Below are 24,646 nucleotides of genomic sequence, written 5' to 3'. Positions count from 1 at the left end.
TTGAAGAAGTGGCGTTAGAAGTTTAAAAATTTTGGCTCTCAAAAGAAATTTAAAATCGTTGTACTGTGGATATTTGGCTCTGTTGACCAATGAGTTTGCCGACCACTGGTCTAGGGCTAGCATGTCAAACTCGCTGCCGGTGGGCCACATGCTTGCTCTAGGGAGCTCCTTCCTGGCCTCTTCCCCGGTCCTGGCGGTTGCCGCATCCCTGGGCTTGTGGCCGCATCACTCCAATCTCCGCCGCCTCCTTCACGTGGCCCTCTCCTTCTCTGTGTTCCTTCTCTCTTATAAGCACCCTTGTCATTCCACTTAGAGCTCCTATCTGCCTTTTTCCAAATAGGGCACATTTACAGATTCTGGGAGTTAGGGCTGTGGACAGATCATCTGAGGGGCCACCAACCCACTACAGCCCCCGAAGGCTAAAGGATCAAGGGTGACCAAGGGTCACACTCATTCCCCCCCCCCCCCCCGCCCCACTTTCATGGAATTGCGTCAACCAACAACTAATTGGGGAGGAGCGATGGGAAGTAACTGCTTAATGGGCAGGGGTTTAGTTGGGGGGGGGGGGGTTTGGAAACGTCCTGGAACTAGAGAGAGGTGATGGTTGCACAACATTGCAAATGCACTCGATGCCGCTGCATTGTTCACCTTCACAGTGGCTCTTCGTCCAAAGCTAACAAAGCTTCCTTCCGTGTGAACTGAGATAATGCGTGTTAAGCGCTTGGGACGTGGTAAACCCTCAGTAGCTGTAGGGCACCATGCCCACCACGGCTGCCAGCCCATCTCCCACTTACCTCCCAACGACCCGGCGTGGGGAACCCCACAGCTCTTGCTGCAGCTGCCCCGCCCTTCGCGTTCTGGTGTCACCTTTTTTGGGGGGTGTGTGTGTGACAAGGACCATGGGGAGCCAGCGCCTTGGGCAATCCTTTCTTTTGCCAAGTAATCGGTGGTCTGAATCTAAAAGGGGTGTTGTATCATTTTTTAAAAATATTTTATTGATTTTTTACAGAGAGGAAGGGAGAGGGATAGAGAGTTAGAAACATCGATGAGAGAGAAACATCCATCAGCTGCCTCCTGCACACCTCCTACTGGGGATGTGCCCGCAACCAAGGTACATGCCCTTGATCGGAATCGAACCCGGGACCTTTCAGTCCACAGGCCGACACTCTATCCACTGAGCCAAACCGGTTTCGGCTGTATCATTTTTTTAAAATATATTTTTATTGATTTCAGAGAGGAAGGGGAAGGGAGAGAGAGAGAAACATCAATGATGAGAGAGAATCATTGATCAGCTGCCTCCCACAGGCCTCGCACTGGGGATCAAGCCTGCATCCCAGGCATGTGCCCTTGACCAGAATTGAACCCGGGACCTTTCAGTCCACAAGCCAACGCTCTATCCACTGAGCCAAACTGGCTAGGGCTGTTGTATCATTATCAGTTCAGTCAGTCCCGTCATGGCCTTGGCTGTGTACCAAGTGTGTGGTCCTGACCGTAAGTATTGTGCTATTTCTTTTTTTGTTTGTTAATCCTCACCCGAGGATGATTTTAGAGAGAGGGAGGAGGAGAGAAAGAGAAACATAGATGTGAGAGACACATTGATTGGTTGCCTCCTGAACATGTGACCAGGGTCAGGGATCAAACCTGTAACCCATGTATGCACTCTGGACTGGGAATAGGGAATCGAACCCTCGACCCTTTGATGCATGGATGGTCACTCTAACCACTGAGCAACACAGGGCAGGCTCTCTTTTTGTACATTTTTATTTGATTTTTTTAAAGAGAAAAACATCGATTTGTTGCTCCACTTACTGATGCATTCAGTGGTTGATTCTTGTGTGTATCCTGACCAGGGTTCTAACTGAAACCATGGGGTATTGGGTAACACTAACCAACTGAGCTACCCGGCCAGGGGTGTTATTTCTATTATTATCATTCTTGTCTTTGGCCTAAGACTGCCCTCTCTCCAACTTCTCTCAAAGACCAGACACACAGACTGGAGGAAATTCTTCATTTTATTTGCACCACACCCCCCAAAGGATCACTCCCTGCCCTCCCTCACCTAGACATAGCCCAGCCCCAACAATTTCACAAAACACTGCGTTCCTCCCAGAGCTAAACGGACACCCAGTCACCAACTACGGCCACCCCTGCCCTGCTGGCCTCCCCATCGGCCCCCACAGCCACTGGCTCTGTGAGCCGGCTCCCTGCACAAATGTATTTCCTAGGTCACCTGGCTTGCTTTATGTGCTTAATGATGTGGGTGTCATTCTTAAAACCCTCCCTGACTTTTCCCCAGAGGGCTCTCCTGTCTTCATCTGCACTCTCTGCACAGCTTCCCGGCCTCACTGCCCTGCGGGAGAGACCCTGAGCTCCCCGGGGCCCCAGTGCCTCAGCTGTCACCTGGGAAGTGTTGATATTGACTAAGGCCAGTCGTGTCATGGTTCTGGGGAGGGAAGAGGGGAGCAAAATCAGAAATGGACAAGGACACAAGGATAAAAGGAGAGAGGAGGGGGGGATGGAAAGAGGCTAGAGGCAGAGGGATGATAGAGGCACCCTCTGACCTCAGCCCCAGAAACAGAGATGAAGCCCAGCGCCCCCTGGAGCCCAAAGCCCTGCCCATCTAGCTGCTGTGGGTCCTCTGGCTTCGAGCCTTGTACACCTCGATGAGCAGGTCCTTGACGTACTGGATCTCCCGCTCCACGGACTCGGCCCTCTCCCTCAGCTCGCGGTTCCGTGCCTCTAGCCCTTGGCACTCCCCCTCCAGGGCCTCCCCCTCTGCCCGCTTCCTCTGGCGGTACCTCAGGGCCGCTGACTTGTTCTGGTCTCTCTTCTTTTGCTTGCGGTCCCCTCGAGTGGTGGCAGGATTGGGGTAGGGGGCCGGGCGAGAGGGTGGAGGAGGAGGAGGGGGCTCCTGTGCTGGGGGAAGGGGAGCCAACCCCACATCCCCCTGCCCAGCCTCGTTGCGGCAGTACATGACCAGCAGGTCGAGGGTATCCAGGGCAGGGGGCTGGGGGAGGTCGAAGGTGGGCAGGGGGAGCGGAAGGGGAGGGGGTGGTGGTGGTGGTGGTGGCGGCGGCGGCTGTGGTGGTGGGGAGGGTGGTGGAAGAAGTGGACCATCAAGGAAGAAGTCTTCCATCTGCTCCAGCTCCTTCTTGAGGAGGGAGGCCATGGCTTCCAGGTCAGGTGGGGGTGGGGAAGGCGGGGGGAGGGCACCTGAGGGGAAGGGGGGCTCCAAAGGGAGGAGGGCTGTAAAGTCAACCCGCTCAGTCATCCAGTCCGAGAAGCCATCACCTGGAGGAGTGGAGAAGGACAAGTTCCCTGAGTTCCTGGTCTTCCACCCAACGGGGTGCTCCCTCATCTCTGCTTCATCCATCTCATCCACTGAGTAAATCCTCCAACGAGCCCATCAGTCTACCAACTGGTCAATGAATCATCAAACCAGTCCACAAACCAACGGATAAATCAAACATCTAACTGACTGACCAACCAATCAACTAAGTGGATCAGTCAATCAATCAACTCTCCTAATCAACCAATCAACGAACCAGTCAACCAACCAATGATCCAAACAACAAAAGAGTCAACCAGCCCTTTTGCAACCATTCCAACATCCTCTTTACTGATTAACCTGTATCTGTGGTTTCTCTGATGTACTCCGTAGTTTATCTTAAAAAGCAAACTAGATCCTGCACACCCTGTTTCATCTTTCCTCCATTCATTACTGAAGACCCACCAGGTTCCAAGCATTTGGGGCACACTAATGAATACAGTACTTCCTGCCTCAGGGCCTCTGCAAATGCTGTTCTCTCCACCTGCAAAGCTCTTCCCTTGGGTCTTATTGTGGCTCATTCCTCCCCATCCTTTAGGCCTCAGCCAAAATGTTACCTACTTGGCAAGGGTTTCCTGGCTACCCACCCTAAACTAGGTCCCGGTGTCATTTTCTTAGCTCACTACTAAGCGTTTCCCACTTACCCCACAACCTCCTCATTTTATTCCTCTGGTCTGTCTCCCCACTAGTGTGAACTCTAGGAAGGCAGGGATCATGTCATAATATTCCGTTATATTCCCAGCACTTAAAACAGTGCCCGACATATAACAGGCACTCAATAATGACTTATCTAATTAATAAGTAAATGAATTCTTCCTCCTTCTACCCTGCCCCCATGTCCCAGCTCACCCCACCTCCATTCCCCACCTGCCCTTACCTGTTAGGGGCTCTCCCCCCCCTGGAAGCCCGCCCTCCAGGGCTCCCCCAAGGACCTCATAGGGGCCCAGGGGGGCAGGGGCCAGGGGGAGTTTCCCATAGTCTACAAGCCAGCCCAGCCCGCTAGCTGGGAGCAGGGCCCTGTCCAGCTCCAGCCCCAGGGTCGCCAGGAGTGACATGGCTGCAGCACAGGCGCTGGGCACGGGTGGCAGTGAAGGAGGCTGCACCAACAGCTGGGAGGAGGCTCTGCAGGTTGCTCAGCTGGGCGAAGACAGGCACCAAGGTGAAAGTGGAGGACCTACACGTGTGAGACAAAAGTAGGTGGGGTCATAGGCCACCCTCACTCACAGGGAAACCAAGCCACACCCCATGGCCGCGGGGTCCTCCCTCCCGCTTCCAACTGGGATTGGGGCTACACACCACCCTCTCAGAATCCTAAATCTGCCCCTTCCCCAAATCTCCGAGCCCTACTGTTGTATCATAAATCAGCGGGTGAGATACAAGACGCCTTAATGAGCCAATTAATCAGGAGTCGTTTATTTCTTGAGGCCCAGAGGGAGGTGTCTCTTCCAAATCTCTGAGCAACACACACAGGAAGTCTCCCGTATTTATATTTTTCGAGCCTCTTTGTTTGCAGGTATTACAAAGGGCTCTGTGTGAATTAATTGTTACAGACAGTTGTAACCTTGAATTCATAACGAGTTAGTACTTGGCATAAGAATATGGGAATTATTATCAGTATTAGTCCATATTAGTCTGTTACATTGGATGGCTAGTTTGCAAGGTCAGACAGTTAAGTTTATCTTTTTCTATTATTTGAACTAAAAACAAAGTCACTTTATAGAATAAGAGACTGTCTTAAAGTGACAGAGTTGACAATGACAGAGTTTACAGGACTAGGGACTATCTAACAATAGTAGAGAATTTCAAACAACAGTTTTATACAAGATGGAGGTTACTATGCTTCACTACCACTCCCAAGGGAATTCTCTTTATGCCTGACTTCAAAATCCCAAGACCCAATGGTCTCCCAGGGGAATTTCCTTTAGCCACTCCCACCCACACCATAATATTCCACCTTAAAAGAACTCAATCCCAGGGGAATTTTCTTCAGTCACATTCCTCCTCCTCAAACATTTCCTTTAGGCCCCACCCCCTCCCTAGGTTCCATCCCAAATCAATTCCCAGGGGAATTCCCCCTGTTCCCCCCGCAACCCCCCACCCCCCCACCCCCGCTTCATCAATAGTATCCATTCGCGTCCCATCCTTCCCTTTGAGAATTTTGCAGCGACTTCCATTGTCCCTCTAAGTCCCGCCCCACTGTTTATCTTAGCCCCGCCCCTCCCCGACGATTCCCCAGAGGCCCCGCCTCTTTCTCCAATCGGAACCCCATCCCTCTTCTCCAGGTTCGCTTAGCCCCGCCCCTCACAATGGCTTCCGTAAGCCCCACCCTTCCCGACGGCTGTGACCCTAGCTCCACCCCATTCTTAACGGGTTGTCTCCAAGCCCCGCTTTCCACCCTAGTTAAACCAGCACCCGCCCCAGCAGATGCCTGAATAAAAAAGAGGGCAGCTGTGCTGTACGACTAAGCAATGTGGAGCAGCGAGGGTGGAGGGGACCGGCGAACAGCCTCCACACCCCCGCACCCGTCCACACTTGGGCTTTCTCGCCGAAGGCCAAAGCGCATGCTCTGCCCCTAAAACGGTCCCAAGGCTCTAACGCTTCCGCCCTCCTGGGGGCTAGTGCACATGCGCAGCTGCTTACGGCCCGCCCTTCGCACAGAAATACGGGTCCTGTTGCGCTAATGCGCATGAGTAACGGCGCGCGGACAGATTCTTTCCAGAATAACAAATAAGTAAAGCCCTCTCTGGGGGCTAGTACGCCGGCGCAACCGCACGCGGGCCGTCTTTAGACGCCAACATTCTCTGTAAGAAAGCACCCTTCCCCACCATTGGGCCGAGTGCGCATGCTCGGCAGCGCGCCGACGCGCGATTTCCCTCTTCTGCGCCTGCGCGACCGTGATCCCTCACTCTCGTCTCCCTACCCCCTTCTCAGGCCTAGTCGTGAAGGCCGCGAGCTTCGAAAGGGCGGGAAAGGCAGTTGGAGCAGGAGGGACGAGCGGTTACTCACTCCATGGCTGCGGAAAAGAGAGGCAGCAGCGGCCTCGGCTGAAGAGAGAAGGCGGGAGTGGAGAGCGCAGGCGCGGTAAGCGTGGAGACGGGCCGGGGGCACGGAGGGGTCGCGGCTACAGAGCCATGGCGGGGCTACGCGGGCGGAGGCGGTGTCGCGGTAGCGTGGGGAGAGATCGTGATCTGACGTGACCTGAGGATGGGGAATGAGGCGGCCCCGGGGACTAGGGACAGATATACCGGGGGCGGCGCAGCACGGCACGCCGGATCCTTCCGCGCCCCGCCCCGGCGAGGCCCCAACCGGCAGGCGGGCCTGGCCCCCTTCCCCCGGGGCTCCGGCCCCATCCTCCCTCGACCCCAACAGTTCGGCCCTCTCCTTTCTCCGGCCTAGGGTCCAACTCTCTTTTTCTTCCGACCACGAGGGTTCTGGCCCTCCTTTCCCTGTGGCTCTGGGGTCCGGCCCCCTCCCTCTGTTAGTCGGTCTTCTGCTCTCTTTGACCCAGCGGCCTGGTTTCCTCCTCCCTGAGACCAGCACTGGTTCATGTGTGGTTTACGTCCTTTCCTTCGCTTCACGAATTTCCGGCCAGCCACATGCTGGTGTCTTCATGCCCCGACTTACGTCTCACCCTGAGGACCCTTTTTGTGGGTTAGTCCCGCGTGAGTCACAGACCTGCCATGGTTGGCCTTGGGAGAATAACTGAAATCCTCGGGCCTCAAATAGGTAGGGAACTGCCTGTAAAATGAGAATAAGCAGCTGTACCTGATGAGGTGGTTTGTGAGAATCAAATGAGTTGATGCTCGGGAAGCCCCACGCACAGAGCCCAGCTCATACATGTCTGTTCGACGTATTTTATTATCAATGGGAACTCGGGCCCCCACTCTCACCCCACCCCCACCGCTGAAAAAGCCCCAGACACTTGTTGTTAATCCTTACCCCAGGATATGTTTTCCCGTTGATTTTTAGAGAGTGTGGGAAGGGGAAGAGAGAGAGAGAGGAAGAAACATCAATGTGAGATAGACACATGGACTGATTGCCTCCCACCCCAGTCCCAACCTGGGCTGGGAATCAAACCTGGGACCCTTCGGTGCTGGACCAACATTCTATCCACTGAGCCACACAGGCCAGGCAGGGCAAGAGCCTCAGACACTTGACTAACCAACGCCTGCTAATAGGCCCTTCTTGTGTGTTATTCACTTTAAGGTGGCAGTTTTCAGCCATCCCACAGTCACCCGTGCCAATTGTTGGATGTTCAGCCCCATCCTGACCCACGGATGCAGGGAATCGGGCATCATCGCCCCCACTCCACCCTTTTCACCATCCACTGCCCACCTTCCCTTAGCCCTGTCCACAGCACTGCTCTCGGGCCAGGTGGTTCGTTCTTCTGCCCCTGCTCCCCACTTCCTGAGATGTTCCCCACTGGGTTAGTCTCACAACCCTGCCAAAAACAGGGAGATCTGTACCTCCATTTGTAACAGGGAGCGTCCTAGCCGTTCCTTCCCTGTGCACTGGGCCCTCCACCATCCCAAGTGGGTGTTGGTCTCTCTGCGGCAGAAACTTCTCTTTCCCGCCCTGCATCTGTCCACATCAGGACGTTACACCTGGAGTTCAACCTTCATCACTTTTATGGCAGTTATGGGACTGAATAAAAAATCCAAAGAAGTGGGGTGGGGCGACCCTAATCCTGAGAGTTATGTGGGGAATAAAGATATGCAAGCTCCGCCCCCCCTCCCAGCCCCCCTTCTCTAAACATGCAGGAAGTCCTTGGGCTCTGACCACTTTCCCGTAGAGCACTTACTGTCCACTCTGCCAGTATTCGAGCACTTGCTCCATATTTCCTTGAGTTGGTAGAGGCTACATTAGTACCTAGACATCACTGAAAAGCAGTTAAGATCATAGATCTGGAACCAGGTTGTTTGGGTTCGAACCCTAGTTGCACCCCACGTACTAGCTGTGTGACACTGGCGATTTCCCTTACTTTCCCGTGCCTCAGATTCCTCGTGGTTTAAGGCGGGGGCAGGGGGGGGGGCATTAATAGTATCTTAGACTAGTGCCTGACACACAGGGGCTGTTATTATTATTATTATTATTATTATTATTATTATTGGGGTGGGTATGTTTTCTCTTCATTGCTAAGCAGTTAGGGCTTTAAAACTATGACTGGTGCCCTGGCCGGTGTGGCTCGGTGGATAGAGTGTCAGCCTGGACACTGAAGGGTCTTGGGTTCAATTCTCAGGTAATGTCACATACCTGTGATGCAGGTTCGATCCCTGGATCCCCATTGGGCTGCATGCAGGAGGCAACCAATCAATGTGTCTCTCTCACAGCGAATCTTCTCCTACTCTCTCTCTCTCTCTCTCTCTCTATCTCTCTCTCTCACACACACACACACACACACACACACATATGCTCTAGGTTATGCGCTGAGACTAGGTAGAGGTTTTGTTGTGTTTGTTTTTTCGTGTGTTTTTTTTTAAATATATTTTATTGATTTTTTACAGAGAGGAAGAGAGAGGGATAGAGAGTTAGAAACATCGATCAGCTGCCTCTTGCACACCCCCTACTGGGGATGTGCCCACAACCAAGGTACATGCCCTTGACCAGAATCGAACCTGGGACCCTTGAGTCCACAGGCCGACGCTCTATCCACTGAGCCAAACTGGTTTTGGCAGTTTTTTCGTTTTTTTGTGTTTTTGTGTTTTTTTTTTACTTTTTATTTGGAAGTAATTTTAGGTTTATAGAAAAGTCACAAAAATGATAGTACAATCCTAGCCGGTTTGGCTCAGTGGATAGAGCTCATGGACTGAAGGGTCCCAGGTTCAATCCCAGCCCTGGTCGGGGCTCATGCAGGAGGCACTCGATGTGTCTCTCACATCCATGTTTCTCTCTCTGTGTGTCTCTTCTGCTCCCTTCCACTCTCACTAAAAATCAATGGCAAAATATCCTCGGATGAGGATTAGCAAAAGTAAAAAAATTAAATTAAACTTTAAAAGATAGTACAGAGTTTTTGTATGCCCCTCACCTAATATCCCCCACTGTTGCCATTGTTACACTTCTATTAGCTAAATTTCAACTTTATGCTGACTTCACTGGTCGTTCCCTAATACCCTTTTTTTGTCCCAGGATCCCTTCCAAGATGCCATATGACATTTAGTCATCGCATCTCCTTCGCCTCCTCTGGTCTGCGGCAGTTTCTCTGATTTGTCTTTCATGACCAGTGCCAGTTGGGTATTCTGTGGAAAGTCCTTCAGTTTGGTTTCGTCTCATAGACTGGGATTATGGGTTTTTGAGAGGATGGTCAGATAGGATATTTTTTAAAAATATTTTTTATTGATTTCAGAGAGAAGAGAGAGGGAGAGAGAGATAGAAACATCAATGATGAGAGAGAATCCTTGATCGGCTGCCTCCTGCACGCCCCCCACTGGGGATCGAGCCCACAACCCAGCATGTGCCCTTGACTGGAGTCGAACCTGGGACCCTTCAGTCCACAGGCCGATGCTTTATCCACTGAGCCACACCGGCTAGGGCTAGGGTGTTTTTTAATAACTGGACATGAACTTGCTCTGTATGGGAATCATATTGCTGGCTGTGTGCAGTGTATGCTGACGGAGAAAACACTGGGGCAGGGACCCGGGTGCCTTTTCTCTCTGTAGCTGTTGGATCCCAACCAGTTCAACCCTGGTGCCGACTGCCCCACCCAAGACCTTGACTCAGTCATGCTGAGTGGGTGCCAGTTCTCACACTTAGCTGCCTAGCCCTTCCAAGCATATTCTAATTTATGTGCAGGGGGTCATTAGTGGCTGCCTGTGAAGCCAGGTCTTGGCACCCTGAGCCTGCTTTTGTGCCCATTCATGACCGGACCTGTGGCCCCTCCAGGATTCAAAAGCCTCAGCCTCCCCCAGCTTCGAAGAGTCCTCCAGGGTCCAGGTGCCCCAGCCCTTTCTACTCCAGCTGGGGCTGGGAGCCTGGGTGGGGCTGTGGGGGATTCTTTTTCAGTTCGGAAGGACCAGATTTTCGGAGTGAGGTGACAGTTGCAGGCAGGTTGCATCATCCTGGCTCTTTGGTGGGAGGCGGAGTGGAGGGATTCTCTGGGGGCCTCAGGCCACCTGGCAACAAGCTCCTGATTAGGGAGCCTGGATCTGGGAGAGGCACCAGCACAGCAAGGGAGGGTAGTGGAGGGGGAGGGAGAGCAGCCACCTGTGCAGAACCCGGAGAATCTGAGGTGCAAGGGCAAGCTGAGGCCCCAGGAGGTGAAGGGCAGGCGTTTATACAATCACACTGCTGGTTAGAGCCCAGGCCTCCCAACACTTCACAGCTTCCAGGCTCTACAAGCCCCAGGGCGAATCTGTCTGCTCCTCTCAGATCAGACCCCCAGGCCAGGGCATAGCCTGCTGGGAGGCCACCAAGCCTGGCCCTTCGCCTCTAGTTTGCTGCTGCTCAGTTGCCAGATTCTAATGACTCTGACTTGCCTCTCCCCATCGCCCCTGCCCGAGAGGAGGCCCTCCTGTACTATTGCAGCAACCCTCGCTGGTTTCCCAGGTCAGGAGACAGTCTGGCATGATGGAAAGGGCACGAGTTTGCATCAGATGGACCCAGGTTCCAATCCTGAGCTTCTGCTACCTTCTGCAAAGTGGGTCAGAACGAGGGCTCTGGAGCCAGCCTGCTGGGTCCACATCTCAATGCCATCCTCTATGACCCTCAGCAGGTGGCATCTTCTCCCTGTGACACACTTTTCATCCATAACGTGGGGTAAGAGGACCCACCTCCTAGGGTGGTTGTAAGGAAATAGATAAATGTGTGTGAGATTGCTAGAACGGGACCTGCCTAGTTATGAACATTAGTTATTTCTCTCTAAGGCTTGGGGTGCCAGGAGGATTGTGTGAAATGATGTAGGTAAAACCAGCGGCACTTAATTCAAGGATCTCTGCATGTTTGTTTCTCCTCCTGTCCCCGTCACACTTCGTTCTGCTTTCATAGCTGCCGCACAGACACTGTTTGTGTACGTGACTGTTCCCCTGAGCACTTAGAAGGCAAGGTCATCCTCCCTCCCTGTGCTGCTGCCTCAGTAGGCATCGGTTCACTTTGGGGGGGAGGATCTTTTTACTGATTTTTCAGAGAGAAACATCGATATGAGAGAACATCGATCAGTCGCCTCCCATGTGCACCCCAACGGGAATCGAACCCACAAACGTTTCGTTGTATGCTATGACACTCCAACCAACAGAACCACCCAGCCGGGGCAGCATCAGTTCACTTTTAAATGAGTTGCTCATGCACAGAGGCTGGGGAGTTCAATACTGTTGTCCCTGAAGAGGCACTAGGGCAGGTATCTGGGTTATGCAGGCCACGGGGGCAGAGTTGGAGGTGGGCGTCCTGGCAAACAAGGGCAGGAAGGCCAAGGCCAGTTCACTAGGGGAAAGGGCAGCTCGGGGCACAGGTCTGCCACGTGGCCTATCGGCTCAGAGTCCTCCAAGCCCCTTCCTGTCCTTCACTTATGCTACTCCTTCCTCGGCAGAAGTAGCCAAGCTCTTAGAACCTAGTTAGGCCCTGCACTGCGCCCTCTGTGTCCCCCTCATTGAGCTTCTGTATTAGTTTCTGTGCTCATTGAGACCTAAACTACCTGGAAGGTGACAGAGGTGGTCCGGGGTGTCGTTAGAGAATGGGAAAGGGGTACCAGACCTGGCACATGATGTGTGAGAAAATGTCACATTGGAGAGGCTCATGGGGTCCCAGCTCAGCTCTGGGGCCAGTCCTAACTACCTGTGCACCTTTGGGCAAGTGACTTAAGTTCTCTGAACTTCACTTTGCTTAAAGCACTGCCAACAGGGCCCAGCACAGAAGGTCCTGGAACCTTAGCGTGTGGTTGATACCCAGGGACAGGTAGAGGCCGTGGTTGCTTCTGATTCTCAGAATCAAAGCCACCCTGTCCCCACCTCTGGGGGCTTTCACCTGGTTCCCAGAGAAACCGTCTCCATGGTAACTGTCTGCCACAACCTGGCCAGGACTTTTCCCTCCCTCCCCCACCGACATCACTGCCTCTCCCCTGGGCCATTGGTGTTGATTACAGGAGAGCGGCCGGGAGGGGAGCACATGTGTGTGGTTCTGTCTGAGCAGGTGTGCTTGTGCCTTAGCCTCTCTCCGGGTCTTTATTTTTATTTTTCGAGAGAAACATCGATGTGTTGTTCCACTTATTTGTGTATTTGTTGGCTGCTTTTTGTATAGGCCCTGACCAGGGATTGAACCCAAAACCCCACCAGGCCCAAGACCTTGTCTTATTCATCCTGACTTTGACATGTATGATGATGTTGGACAAGTTACTTAACTCTAAAAGGGGAGATACTAATGGTACCTCATGGTGAGAGGAGTGAGAGCTAAACCAATTAGTACATGAAAAGCACTTAAAATAGTACCTGGTACATGCCCAGCCCGCGTGGCTCAGTGGTTGAGCGTTGACCTTTGAACCAGGAATTCACTGTTCGATTCCCAGTCAAGTCACATGCCCGGGTTGTGGGCTCAATCTCCACTAGGGGGCGTGCAGGAAGCAGCGGATCAATGATTCTTTCTCATTGATGTTTCTGTCTGTCTCTCCCTCTCCCTTTCTCTCTGAAATCAATTATATATATAGTACCTAGTATAAAGCAACCCTGGACCCTCTTATTCCATTGATAAGCATTTAACTGTGATGGCCAGCAGCTAGTACAGACACTGGGATACAGCAGTGGAAACAAAAATCCTGCCTCTGGTGGAGCTGACATTCTGATGCAGAAACAGACAATACACAAGACATTGAATTTCAGAGTGGTGGTTCTAGAATCTTCCTTCAGATCTACTCTTCTGGTTTTTAACTTTTCTGCGCATGTCTTACCCGATTTGTTATCCCTGTGGGGAAAATCGCTGTTTGTCCCACCACCTGAGCTCCTCTGGGTACAATTCCAGGCCTCAGGAGCAGAAAGGAGAGTGTAATTGCTAATTAGGTGTGAAATGACTTCTAGGGGTAGAGATCCTATTTTCAAGGGAGAGGAAAGGAGAAGGTGGAGTCTAAGAAGCATTTAGGTCGGCAGCCTCGAGTAGCAGGCAGTGTCGGTGCCTGGCCAGGTTGGCTCCCCCCGGGGAGCTAGCTTCCCCCTCTGTCGGAGCAGGAGCGTGCACCTGCTTAAAAGCATTTCCAGGATCCAGTGAGTGAGAACAAGAACAGTGCATCTGGCATGCAGCCTTTTGTGTACCAAAGGGGGAGGGTACAAACTGGGCATTTGCTTAAAGACATTGAAAATCTCTGGAAAAGAGGCACAAGAAGCTTAACAGCTTGTCTCCAGGGAAGAGAGCTGGTGACGGCGGGGACAGGGGGAGGATGGAGACGGTGGTGTTCCCTGTTGTACCTTTTGAATGTAGAACCATATGACAAACTGCCTCTTCACAAAAAGAATATAATTTTCATTTTAAAAATAGCCACCGCCGAGTCATTGGGTGGACTGTGAAATGGAACACGTGGGATGAAGCCTCCTTGGCAGTTAGTTTGCAGTAACATTTAGGCCTTTAAACAGTAAACACCCAAACGTGCAGTAAACCTGGAGGGATCCCTTCATGGGATGTGGCCTGGAGAAAAGACAGGTAGCGTGAGAGGCAGTGAGGCTTTCCATGGCCCCTCCCCCTGAGGAGCAGACAGACACATGCACCTCCTGTTTGTCTCCACACGGGTCCCTAATACTTAACACAAGTCAGTCAGACCTGGGAGGTTGGTGTGTGCTGGTCCCCAGGGAGGAGCAGGCCGGAGGAAGTTAGGACTGGAGTCCCAGTTGGGCGTCTCCATCCCACCCTTCCTGTTGGGGATACCGTGTACTGTGGAAGGAGATGGCCTTCACACGGAGCCATGCTCTGAGGTTTCCGTGCTGCTGATGTGGCTTAGAAAAACTGCCCTGCCCTCTCTGGCTCTGTGCAGCTGCTACCAGAGTTGGCCATGCCCACCATTTCCCAGCAGCCTGGGTGAGTCTTTTAAAACATAAATCAGCCCTAGCCTGTTTGGCTCAGTGGATAGAGCGTCAGCCTGTAGACTGAAGGGTCCCAGGTTCTATTCCGGTCAAGGGCACATGCCCGGGTTTCAGGCTCTATCCCCAGTAGGGGTGTGCAGGAGGCAGCCAATCAATGATTCTCATCATTGATGTTTCTCTCTCTATCCCTCTCCCTTCCTCTCTGAAATCAATAAAAATATATTTTTAAAAAAACATAAATCAGCACAGTCCTGTCCCGGCCTTTGTGTTGCTGTCTCTGTGGCCTAGAAAGGACACTGCCTTGGCTAAGATCTGGTTAGCAAGCCATTCGTTGCTTATTGCATTAAATAGCTAATTCCATGGGGGAAAGTTCACACAGAGCCAGTGCCTGTCCTTCCTGGGCACCAGCGTTGTCGGCAGCTCCACCAGCTGGCCGTGGGCAGAATGCCAGGAGCATTAGCTCCAGTCACTCCCCAGAACTTCGTTAATAAGTTAACATTTCCTGGGCTCTGAGGATACACAGGCACGCGATAATAACATAAGCGCCTGACAGGGATCAGACCATTTCCTCTTCACAAAGACCATATGATCCACGAGCTCTGCCCGCCCCCCTTTTTTTTAGGAGACTGAGGCTGGGGGATGAACCTAGAATCTGAGCTCCTAGGGCTAAGAGTAGAGAAGCAGGGACTCAGCTGATAGGCTGTGTCTTGCCAGGTGACTGACAGAAAAGAACAGGCAAAGGCCCCTGCCCTCGGAGCGCACAGACGTCCACAGGGCTTACTAATGACAGCCCATCGGTGGACCGGCAGACCTGGAGTCAGTCCTGAGCCCCGTCGAGGAGCCCTCGGAATCAAGCCAGGACCCCTTGCTGCCCCCATGAAGCAGCGTTTCTGCTATAATGGGGGGCGGGAACAGGGGCAGCAGCTCTCTGGGCCCCGGTGGATGAGCCTCATGGGGGAGGGTCACTCAAGCTTCTGAGGGGGAGCCAGTGAAGGGCAGCGGTGGGGCCCAGAAGGGAAACTATCATGGCTTTGTCTTCAGGAGATGGGCTAGCCAGGCAGACTGCCTGTGTGCCCAGGCCCAGCCCCACCTTCCCTCAGCCTGCTGCTCCAGCCACGGTCATACAGGAGCTGGCCTGTGTGTGTCACTCCCTCCGCAGCCGTCTGCCCAGAGACTCTCATTCCGTCTTTAAGACTTCATTCTGCCCTGGCCGGGTGCTTAGTGGTTAGAGTGTCAGCCTGTGATTCCCAGTCAAGGGCACGTACCTCGGTTGCCCCATAGGGGTACATATGGGAAGCAGTCAGTGGATTTGTCTCTCTCACATCATGTAGGTGTTTCTCTGTCTTTCTCTCCCCCCACCCCTCCCTCTCCTTCCTTTCACTCTCTTCTAGAAAGTAATGGAAAAAATATACTCAGGTGAGGATTAAAAAACAACAACAAAAAGACTTAAGTCTGCCATCTCCTCCTCCCCTGCCCCCGGCAGAACTTGAGGTCTTGACCTTGGAGAAGTCATGTTGTCTCTGAGCCTGTTCCCTGCTCAGTGTGCTGCGACCTAGTGCTCCTAGCCTGGTGCCCTTTATACAGGCTTGTGCCCCAACCGGGAGTCAAACCGGTGACCCTTTGGTGCATGGGACCACACTCACCAACCGAGCCACAGTGGCCAGGGCCCCATATCCTTCTTAATCCTTTATTTCCTCTTGGTCCAAGGCTGATGTCCTCCATTTTGTTCCCAAACACCCCTGTTCCCGATACCTAAGGAGAGGGATTGGTATAGGGAGGGAGGGAAAGTCCCAGGACTCCGTGAAAACGACACCTGCCCCTCAGCCACACTGGCTGCCTGCTGTTACCATCCCATGTGAGGACTGTGTTCTGGCTCCCCTCCCTCTCTACCTCGAATTTTCTTTCCTCAGCCTGCCTGGTTAATCTCCACCCAGTGCCGGTGCCCCCCAGTTCCCTTCATGCTCTGCTTTCTCTCGTTCCTCGTGCATAGACCGCACAACACGATGGTGACTTATTGGAACGATTGTTGTTTTTCTTTCTGTTGGGCTATAAGCTCCATGACAACGGGGTCTCCTCTGTCTCGTTCACAGCCATATTTCCAGGGCCTGGAGCGGTGCCTGTACATAGCAGGTGCTCCAAAATATTTGTTGAATGAATGAATGTTCTACTGTAAAGAATTTGTTTACTCTCTGTGATCTCACCTTGGGGGATCAGCCTTTTTCTCTTTGTGTTAGGACTGTACAGAGTAGGGCTGAGTAGATATTAAAGTTAGGAGTTTAGTGACAAAAGAACTGAGTGGACCTGGGCGAAGCTGGAGGTGACAGCAGAGAACCCTGGTGCTCAGCCAGGGGTGGGTGTGTAGGTAGGTGGGATCCAGGTGGGTCTTTCTGACTTCCCTGGCTGGGAAGGCAAGTAGATCTGGTTTGAGAAAACTTGGGCAGCAAGGGACAGGCTCTGCCAGTATCTCCGTCAGTGACCTCAAGGAAGTCCCTTCTCGTGGCCTCAGGTTCATCCTGGGTGAACCGCACACGGCAGGGCTGTGCTGCCCGGCCTAGGCACGCGCCCAGCACACGCTCGCTCTTCTCAGGAAGGCCCACTTCTCCAGTTTCTGTTCCTCCCGCTTTCCCCGAGCACCGTCAGTTTCTCTTTTAGGAAAGCTCGCCCCTGTGGTCAGAGTGGGAAGCCTGTGTCAGCTCCTAACAGTGTGTCAGCTGCACTTGTGGGAAATTCCCAGAATCCTAGTTGTGGGTGGCTTTGTTAACTGGGACACACCCTGCAGACCATCATCACTTTATTTTATTTTGATGCAGACTTACACATTTGCTCTTCCCCTCGTATCACAGCACATTGTCAGGGGTCCCCAAGACCACCCTCAGATTCGGTGATTCACCAGAAGGACTCAGAACTCAGCAAAGCTGTTAGGCTCATAGTTACAGTGAGTGGATAGAGATCAAAACTGGCCAAGGGGCCCTGACTGGTTTGGCTCAGTGGATAGAGCGTCGGTCTGCGGACTGAAAGGTCCCAGGTTCGATTCCGGTCAAGGGCATGTACCTTGGTTTCGGGCACATCTCCAGTGGGAGGTGTGGGAGAGGCAGCTGACCGATGTTTCTCTCTCATCGATGTTTCTAGCTCTCTATCCCTCTCCCTTCCTCTCTGTAAAAAAATCAATAATATATATATATGTACATATACATATATACATATATATATATAAACTTGAACTGGTACATGGAGGTTATGGCAAAAATAAAGTGGATGTAAAGCCACAGGTTTTAATAAGCTTCTCTTAAAAAAAAAAAAAAATTGGCCAAGGGAAAAGGCACCAGAGGGCAGAATCCAGGAGAGACGAGGCACCAGCTTCCGTCGTCTCTTCCAGTGACGTCACACAGACAGCGCTTAACGCTCCCAGTCACGATGTGTGACCACACACGGTAAGCCTTGCTGCCCAGGCTTTTTATTAAAAGTCTGTCACATTTTTTACTCAGTGTCCAACCCCTCCAGAGGTCAAACTGATACTGTGTGGTCCAATGCCCCATCTTAAAGACACTCTGTACCGGGCAGGACACGCTAAGGTAGGTATGTCAAACTCGCAGCTGGCGGGTTGCATACCTCATTTAAATAAATGAGGCTTGCAGCCCAAACGAGACATGCATCCCACTGACCGCGAGTTTGACATGCTTGCTGTGAGGCAGTGGTCAGCAAACTGCAGCTCACGAGCCACATGCGGCTCTTTGGCCCCTTGAGTGTGGATCGGCGTTAGAACCACTTCTTCAAAACAGACTCGTCCAGGCCAAAAACCGACTTCTGCGCATGGGCCACGAAGTTTCGATCGCATTGTATGTGCGCGCCCACACGTGGTATTTTGTGGAAGAGCCACACTCAAGGGGCCAAAGAGCCGCATGTGGCTCGCGAGCCGTGGTTTGCTGACCACTGCTCTTAAGGGCTTAGGGTTTCCCTCCCAGGAGCCCATCAAGGGCCAGTCCTTTGTTTGGAATGTGCAAGGTTTGGACAGCTCAGGCCTGCTGAGTAACCTTTACTGCGCACACTCCCTCCAGCCACACCAGTCATTCAGCGCCCCAGAAGCACACCTGTTTCAGCCTACTTTCACCAGCCCGTCCTCCCCATCTTCTGGTTGATCCCACATCCTTCAACACTCAGCTTAGGTGTGTGCTTCCTGGAACCTGGGCCAGAGAGCCTTGTCCCTGCTCCCACGTGTGACCCAGCCCTGTCTGCCCCTGCCTGGAATCCTGGAATTGGAGCTGATGTTTGCCATGTCTCTGGCTGCCCTGAAGAGGGGGCCAGGCTTAGTAACCTCTCTGGGCCTCACTGTCCTCGTCTGTAAAGTGAACCTGCCCCAAATGGGCCTGTTTTCAGGAGAAAGTGAGCAATAAGGCATCTTAAACACATAGATAGGCTGGATCAATGAGCATGGTTTGCCATTATTAGTAGATCCCTGGCAGCTGGGATGTTGGAAACAAATGACGCATTTGATAAATGGCAAACCATAAACCAGACAAGCCCCAACAGAAGATTTTTTTTAAAAGTTTTTTAATATATTTTATTGATTTTTTACAGAGAGGAAGGGAGAGGGACAGAGAGTCAGAAACATCGATGAGAGAGAAACATCGATCAGCTGCCTCCCGCACACCCCCCACTGGGGATGCGCCCGCAACCAAAGTACATGCCCCTGACCAGAATCAAACCTGGGACCCTTCAGTCCACAGGCCGACGCTCTATCCACTGAACCAAACCGGTTTCGGCTTTTTTTTAAGTTTTTTAATAGTATAAAAAACAAAGACCTTGGTATAAATGCTCTTCGGGAGAATTTTAGCTGCTATTTATTAATAGCTGAAGTTCTCAGGGGCTGAGGAACTGAGACATGTGGGTGGCTGCTAACAACAAACCCGGCTTGAGGCGGCTCTGCAATGACAGGTGCGCTCGCTCACGCAAGAAGGGCTGGGTGCCAGCGTGCTTGGGGCCTCAGACACTTGCTGTGGCCTCTTGAGAGTAAGAGGCCTTTCTCTGAAGCCCCCAGAAGAGCTTTTTAAAAATGTCCAGGCCAGGATCCTGCCCCGAGAATGACATCCATCATTAATCTGGCAGCATCGGATTTATTATTTTTTTTAATTGAATTGAGAGAGAGAGAAAAGGTGGTATTGATTTGTTGTTCCACTTGTTTATGCATTTGTTGGTTGCTTCTTGTATGTGCCCTAACTGGAGATGAAATCCACAACCTTTGTGTAGCAGATGATGCTGTAACCAACTGAGCTACCCAGCCAGAGCTCGTGTACCTTTTGAATGCTCCCAGGAGGTGCTAATGGGCAGCCTATTGAGATCTGCTTGGACTGAGCAGACCCACCAGTAGCATGGGCGGCTGTGGGGTCCTCTCTCCAGAAGCACATGGCTGGGTGGAGGAGAGACCTGGCAAAAAAAAATAGGGTTCTTGGAGGAAGGCAGAGGGCGAGGTGGAAGTTGGGGAGGGGCAGCTACAGTGGGATGAGGATTGACAAATTGCTTTAATCTGAGCCTCTCTTCCCGCATCTGTGCCCTGTGGCCATCATCTCAGCCTCCCTGGTAGGCTGATTGGGAAGTTAGCTGAGGGTCCGGCTGGGGTTAGCTGCCTGGAAATCCCGTCTCGCGTTGGAACTGGTACTCTCGTCATGCAGCCAGAGGACCCACTGAGCAGTGGCAGCTGGACCATGAATTCATATTAAACTTGAGGTCAGCCACACCCCACATGTCTTCTTCATGAGAATTTCTTCATGGCTGGGTGTTCACAGCCCCTGCTGCTGAGTTACCCCCTTACTGCGCAGTCCTCCTTCCTCACTAGCCTCCAGACGCTCTCCCCAGAGTGGAAATGTGGGCATGTGCCTGTGCCTGTGCCTGGCAGCAGTGGCAGTGAGCGCCCTAACTAGTGCCCAACCATCTGCCACACTTCAGCGCAGTAGCTGCTACCCCACTTTCCTGCTGAGGGCGCTGAGCCTCAGAGAGGTTTGCTGTCCCTTGTTTGAGATTGGAGCGCGAAGGAGTCACAAGATCACGCCTCACTTTTGTCAGACACTTTCTACTTCCCAACTGTATTAGTTCGTTTTTTCTTTTTTTTTTTTTTTCATAGAGGAAGGAAGAGGGAGAGATAGAAACATCCGTGATGAGAGAGAATCATTGATCGGCTGAAGGACTTCGCCTTCAATCCCTCTGGTTGAGCACTGGGGTTTCATGCCCACCCCTTAGTTAGAAGGAAGGTGGGGGTTGCTCCAACATGCCCTCTGCCCTCCTAAATGACGAGGGATGTGCACGGATGGAGCCCTACCATAGAGCTCAGCTTGCCAGGGCCTGTTTCTTGAGGTCCAGAAGGCCGCTCAAGGAGGCACGCTCTACCCACTTCCCGCCGGCCGCAGGGAAACCTGGGGAGCAGATCCTAAAGGTGTTTGGTGTGCTTCTGGTCCCGCTCGTGAGGAGCTCCCGGAACCTGGCTGCCTCCTCGGGGACTGAGGTCAGTTCAGGTGCCTGCTCTTGGACTCCTCCCCATGGCCGTGGGGCTCCCCCTCGTGCTGAGTACACGCAGGTCCCAAGCACCTCTCTCCCAGCGCCGACCCTCCACCCCGCCTCTCCTAGCTGACTTAGCAGGGTCCGGTTGGCAAGAGGAGAGTGGCCTCTTTAGGACTTCCAGGCCCGCCGCTCTCCAAACCGCGCCCATGCCAGTGAGGTTGCCTTTCCAAAACTGCCATCTGATCATGTCACTTCCTCTGCTTTAAAAATCTTCCCAAGGTTGCGGACGACGCTGACGATTTGCTTTGGGAGCTGGAGTAGCTGCTGCCCCCGGAGTCTGGAGCCATGAGCGGGTTTAATTTTGGAGGCACTGGGGCCCCCACAGGCGGGTTCACATTTGGCACTGCAAAGACAGCAACCACCACCCCGGCCACTGGGTTTTCTTTCTCTACGTCTGGCACTGGCGGGTTTAATTTTGGGGCTCCCTCCCAGCCCACTGCAAGTACCCCTTCTACCAGCCTGTTCTCACTCACTACCCAAACGCCAGCAACACAGACCTCAGGATTCAGTTTTGGAACCACAACTCCTGCTACTGGAGGCACTGGGTTTTCCTTAGGGATCAGCACCCCAAAGCTAAGCTTGGGCAATGCAGCTGCCACCCCAGCCACAGCGCAGCCCGCTGGCTTCAGCCTCGGCAGCAGCACCCTCACCAACGCCATCTCCAGCGCCGTCACCTCCAGCCAGGGCACGGCACCCACCGGCTTTGTGTTCGGCTCCACCGCCACCTCTTCTGCTCCATCCACCACACCCGGGGGCTTCTCGTTCACAGGTGGAAGCACGTCCCAGACTGGGGGGACCTCCAATTTCAGCATTGGCTCCATGGGGAGTTCGGCCCAGCCCACGACACTTGCTGGGTTGACCTTCACTCCAGCCACACCAGCAGCCACTGGAGCAGGAACCACCCAGCCAGCTGCTCCCGCACCCACTGCTGCCACCACCAGTGCTGGACCCACACTCTTTGCTTCGCTAGCTACTGCTCCCACCTCGTCTGCTGCCACCGGGCTCTCCCTTGGTGCCCCAGCAACCACAGCTGGAACTTCTGGGCCTGGAATGCTGGGCTTCAGCCTAAAGGTTCCTGGAGCAGCTTCTACCGCCTCCACAGCTACATCCACCGCCACCACCACCACCAGCACCAGCAGCTTCTCCTTGAATCTAAAACCCCTGGCACCAGCCGGGATCCCCAGCAATGCGCCCACTGCCATAACCGCTCCGTCTGGCCCCAGTGCAGCCGCTGGGGTGTCCACCAGTCCTGTGATGACCTATGCCCAGCTGGAGAGTCTGATCAACAAGTGGAGCCTGGAGCTGGAGGACCAGGAGCGGCACTTCCTGCAGCAGGCCACCCAGGTCAACGCCTGGGACCGCACGCTGATCGAGAACGGGGAGAAGATCACCGCCCTCCACCGCGAGGTGGAGAAGGTGAAGCTGGACCAGAAGAGGCTGGACCAAGAGCTCGACTTCATCCTGTCCCAGCAGAAGGAGCTGGAGGACCTGCTGAGCCCTCTGGAGGAGTCCGTCAAGGAGCAGAGCGGGACCGTCTACCTGCCGCACGCCGACGAGGAGCGTGAGAAGACCTACAAGCTGGCCGAGAACATCGACGCACAGCTGAAGCGCATGGCTCAGGATCTCAAGGACATCATCGAGCACCTGAACACGTCCGGGGGTCCCGCCGACACCAGCGACCCGCTGCAGCAGATCTGCAAGATCCTCAACGCACATATGGACTCCCTGCAGTGGATCGACCAGAACTCGGCCCTACTGCAGAGGAAGGTGGAGGAGGTGACCAAGGTGTGCGAGGGGCGGCGCAAGGAGCAGGAGCGCAGCTTCCGCATCACGTTTGACTGAGCCCCTGGCCAGCTGCCGGGCTGCAGGTTCCCAGTGTGTTCATTGGGGGGGTGCGGTTACTGTCTAGCTTTTGTTTGCAATGAAATACTTGTTTGATTGTCTGTTTCTTTCAAACAGTTGTGCTGTCGAGAAAACTGTTTGTGGTTTGAGTTTTTGCATTTATAAGCAGAAGTATTCTGAGTGTTCTAGTCTGAGTAGCAGCCTAGTAGGTATGCTTTCTCTGTATAACTTTTGTTTATCCCAGACCCTTTTCTTTTTTTAAATATATTTTTATTGATTTTAGAGAGAGGAAGGAAGAGAAAGAGAGGAAGGAAAAAACCCCACACATTGATGTGAGAGAGAAGCATCGATCCGTTCCCTCCTGCACGCACCCCAACTGGGGATCAAACCCGCAACCCCGGGTATGTGCCCTTACTGGGAATCAAACCTGCAACCTTTCGGTGCACATGACAACGCTCAACCAACCCAGCCAGGGCCCAGACCTTTTTCACCTACTGTAGCCTTCCACCTCATCCTGCTCACTCCAGCCCAGTGCTGGGAAGTGCCCACTCACCTGAGAGCCGTCTGCCTCCCAGCCCGGGTTTCCCGGGCAGCCTCTCTGTCTACCGCATAGTCATAGGTGCCGTGTAGAAAGACTTCGTTCTTGGGGAGACAGCAGCCTGGTGTAAGAGGTGCACATGTGGAAGTTAGCCACCTGTGCAAAGTGACTTGTGACTAGAACAGGCCATGAGATAATGAATTTCACAGGAGGAGATAGGGCAGGTAGATGAGGGACTTGAACAAGATGTTGACAGAAGGGTCAGACTTGGGCCAGGGGGGTCTTTGTGTTGCCTGCCAGACACACCTCCTCGGCTTTCTGTTCTCTTAATGTTAGGCCACCCCACAGCCGTGTCAGGTGGCCGTCCTGCAGGGCCCGCACCACAGTGAGCTTGCACAGACGACTTGCCACTCTGTGTTGTGCTGACTGTTTACTTCTGTGCCTCCCTGTTAGATTGTGAGCCCCTGTGGGCAAGGAGTGTTTCTTGTTCCCCTTTGTGTCCTCAGCACAATCACTGTCATATTTATCAAATGAGTGAACAATAGAGATGAAACCCGGCATAAAACGTTAGTCCATAAAATGCCTGCTGAAACGGCAGAGGCAGCCACAGACTTGGTTCTGAACTCCCGATGCCGAAGCAAGCCTGTCAGTCAGTGAGGACCAGTGTCTTTCCTGTCTTCCCACTTGCTGTACTCTGAAATACCCAGGACTGTGTGTTGCTTTCCTAAATAAAATAAAATAAAATAAAATTTATTGTGGAACAAAAAATAAGCTGTGCTGTCCATGTGGATAACTTAAAAGGAGGAAGCTGGGTAAAAGGAGCAGGTTCCAGAAGACTGGAACTCAGAAACAAGCCAAACTGAACAGGACGTGGCATTCTCACTACACACACACTCAAGTCGTGGGTTCCGCTGACGCTGGTGGCAGGAGAGGACAGGAACACAGGGAACCTGTTAAATGTGACGTTCTGGATTATAAGCTTAGAATACACATAAATGTCATCTGTCCCCCTCCCTCAGGGTCACAGGTGTTGTTCGCAGCTGTTGACCAAGAGGCCAGATTGGGTGATGTTCAGATACCGGCCTGACGTTGCCCCTGCCCCCACTCCAGCTTCCCTGCGCCATGCTTGGCTAAGGAGTGCCACAGCTTATTCGGGAGAGTCAGGTCCATTTCCCAAGCCTTGATCATGAGTCATTCCTTTGACCACCTTGAGCTCCTGAGGACTAGTGTCCCATCCGAGCAGAAGCCACAGAAGAGGGAGGGGAATCAGTGAGAGGAGGGAGACCCCAGCAGCCCCAGTTGCTTCTCCAAAAGCCCCACCCCCTACAGCACAGGCCCTTTGTGCAGTGTGTGAGCCTGGACTATCTGTGATCCACACCTGACTCCTCCACCTGAAGGGAG

General features: G+C 53.0%; 3 protein-coding genes across 3 annotated transcripts in view; 2 read left to right on the top strand and 1 right to left on the bottom strand.

The window, feature by feature from the left end:
• Positions 1 to 1,195: 1,195 nt before the first annotated feature.
• On the bottom strand, positions 1,196 to 8,321 carry ATF5 (activating transcription factor 5). The gene is made up of 3 exons (XM_079800621.1): positions 6,335 to 8,321; positions 4,206 to 4,502; positions 1,196 to 3,291 (listed from the first exon to the last, which is right to left on the bottom strand). Exons 2-3 carry the CDS (start codon positions 4,381 to 4,383, stop codon positions 2,621 to 2,623), a joined length of 849 nt encoding a protein of 282 aa, XP_079656747.1. The 5' UTR covers positions 4,384 to 4,502; positions 6,335 to 8,321; the 3' UTR covers positions 1,196 to 2,620.
• On the top strand, positions 6,270 to 24,030 carry NUP62 (nucleoporin 62). Its single transcript, XM_079800607.1, has 2 exons — positions 6,270 to 6,409; positions 21,085 to 24,030. The coding sequence occupies exon 2, from the start codon at positions 21,151 to 21,153 to the stop codon at positions 22,705 to 22,707; it is 1,557 nt and encodes a 518-aa protein (XP_079656733.1). The 5' UTR covers positions 6,270 to 6,409; positions 21,085 to 21,150; the 3' UTR covers positions 22,708 to 24,030.
• The window catches only part of IL4I1 (interleukin 4 induced 1), a 31,807-nt gene continuing 13,433 nt past the window's right edge, over positions 6,273 to 24,646 (top strand). The window contains exon 1 of the mRNA XM_079800599.1: positions 6,273 to 6,409. The gene's annotated coding sequence lies outside the window, so the exon portion shown is untranslated. The remainder of the gene's footprint in view (positions 6,410 to 24,646) is intronic.

Source organism: Cnephaeus nilssonii (assembly GCF_951640355.1).
Source record: "Cnephaeus nilssonii genome assembly, chromosome: 20".
Taxonomy (NCBI): domain Eukaryota; kingdom Metazoa; phylum Chordata; class Mammalia; order Chiroptera; family Vespertilionidae; genus Cnephaeus; species Cnephaeus nilssonii.
This window is presented reverse-complemented; position numbering and strand designations above follow the sequence as displayed.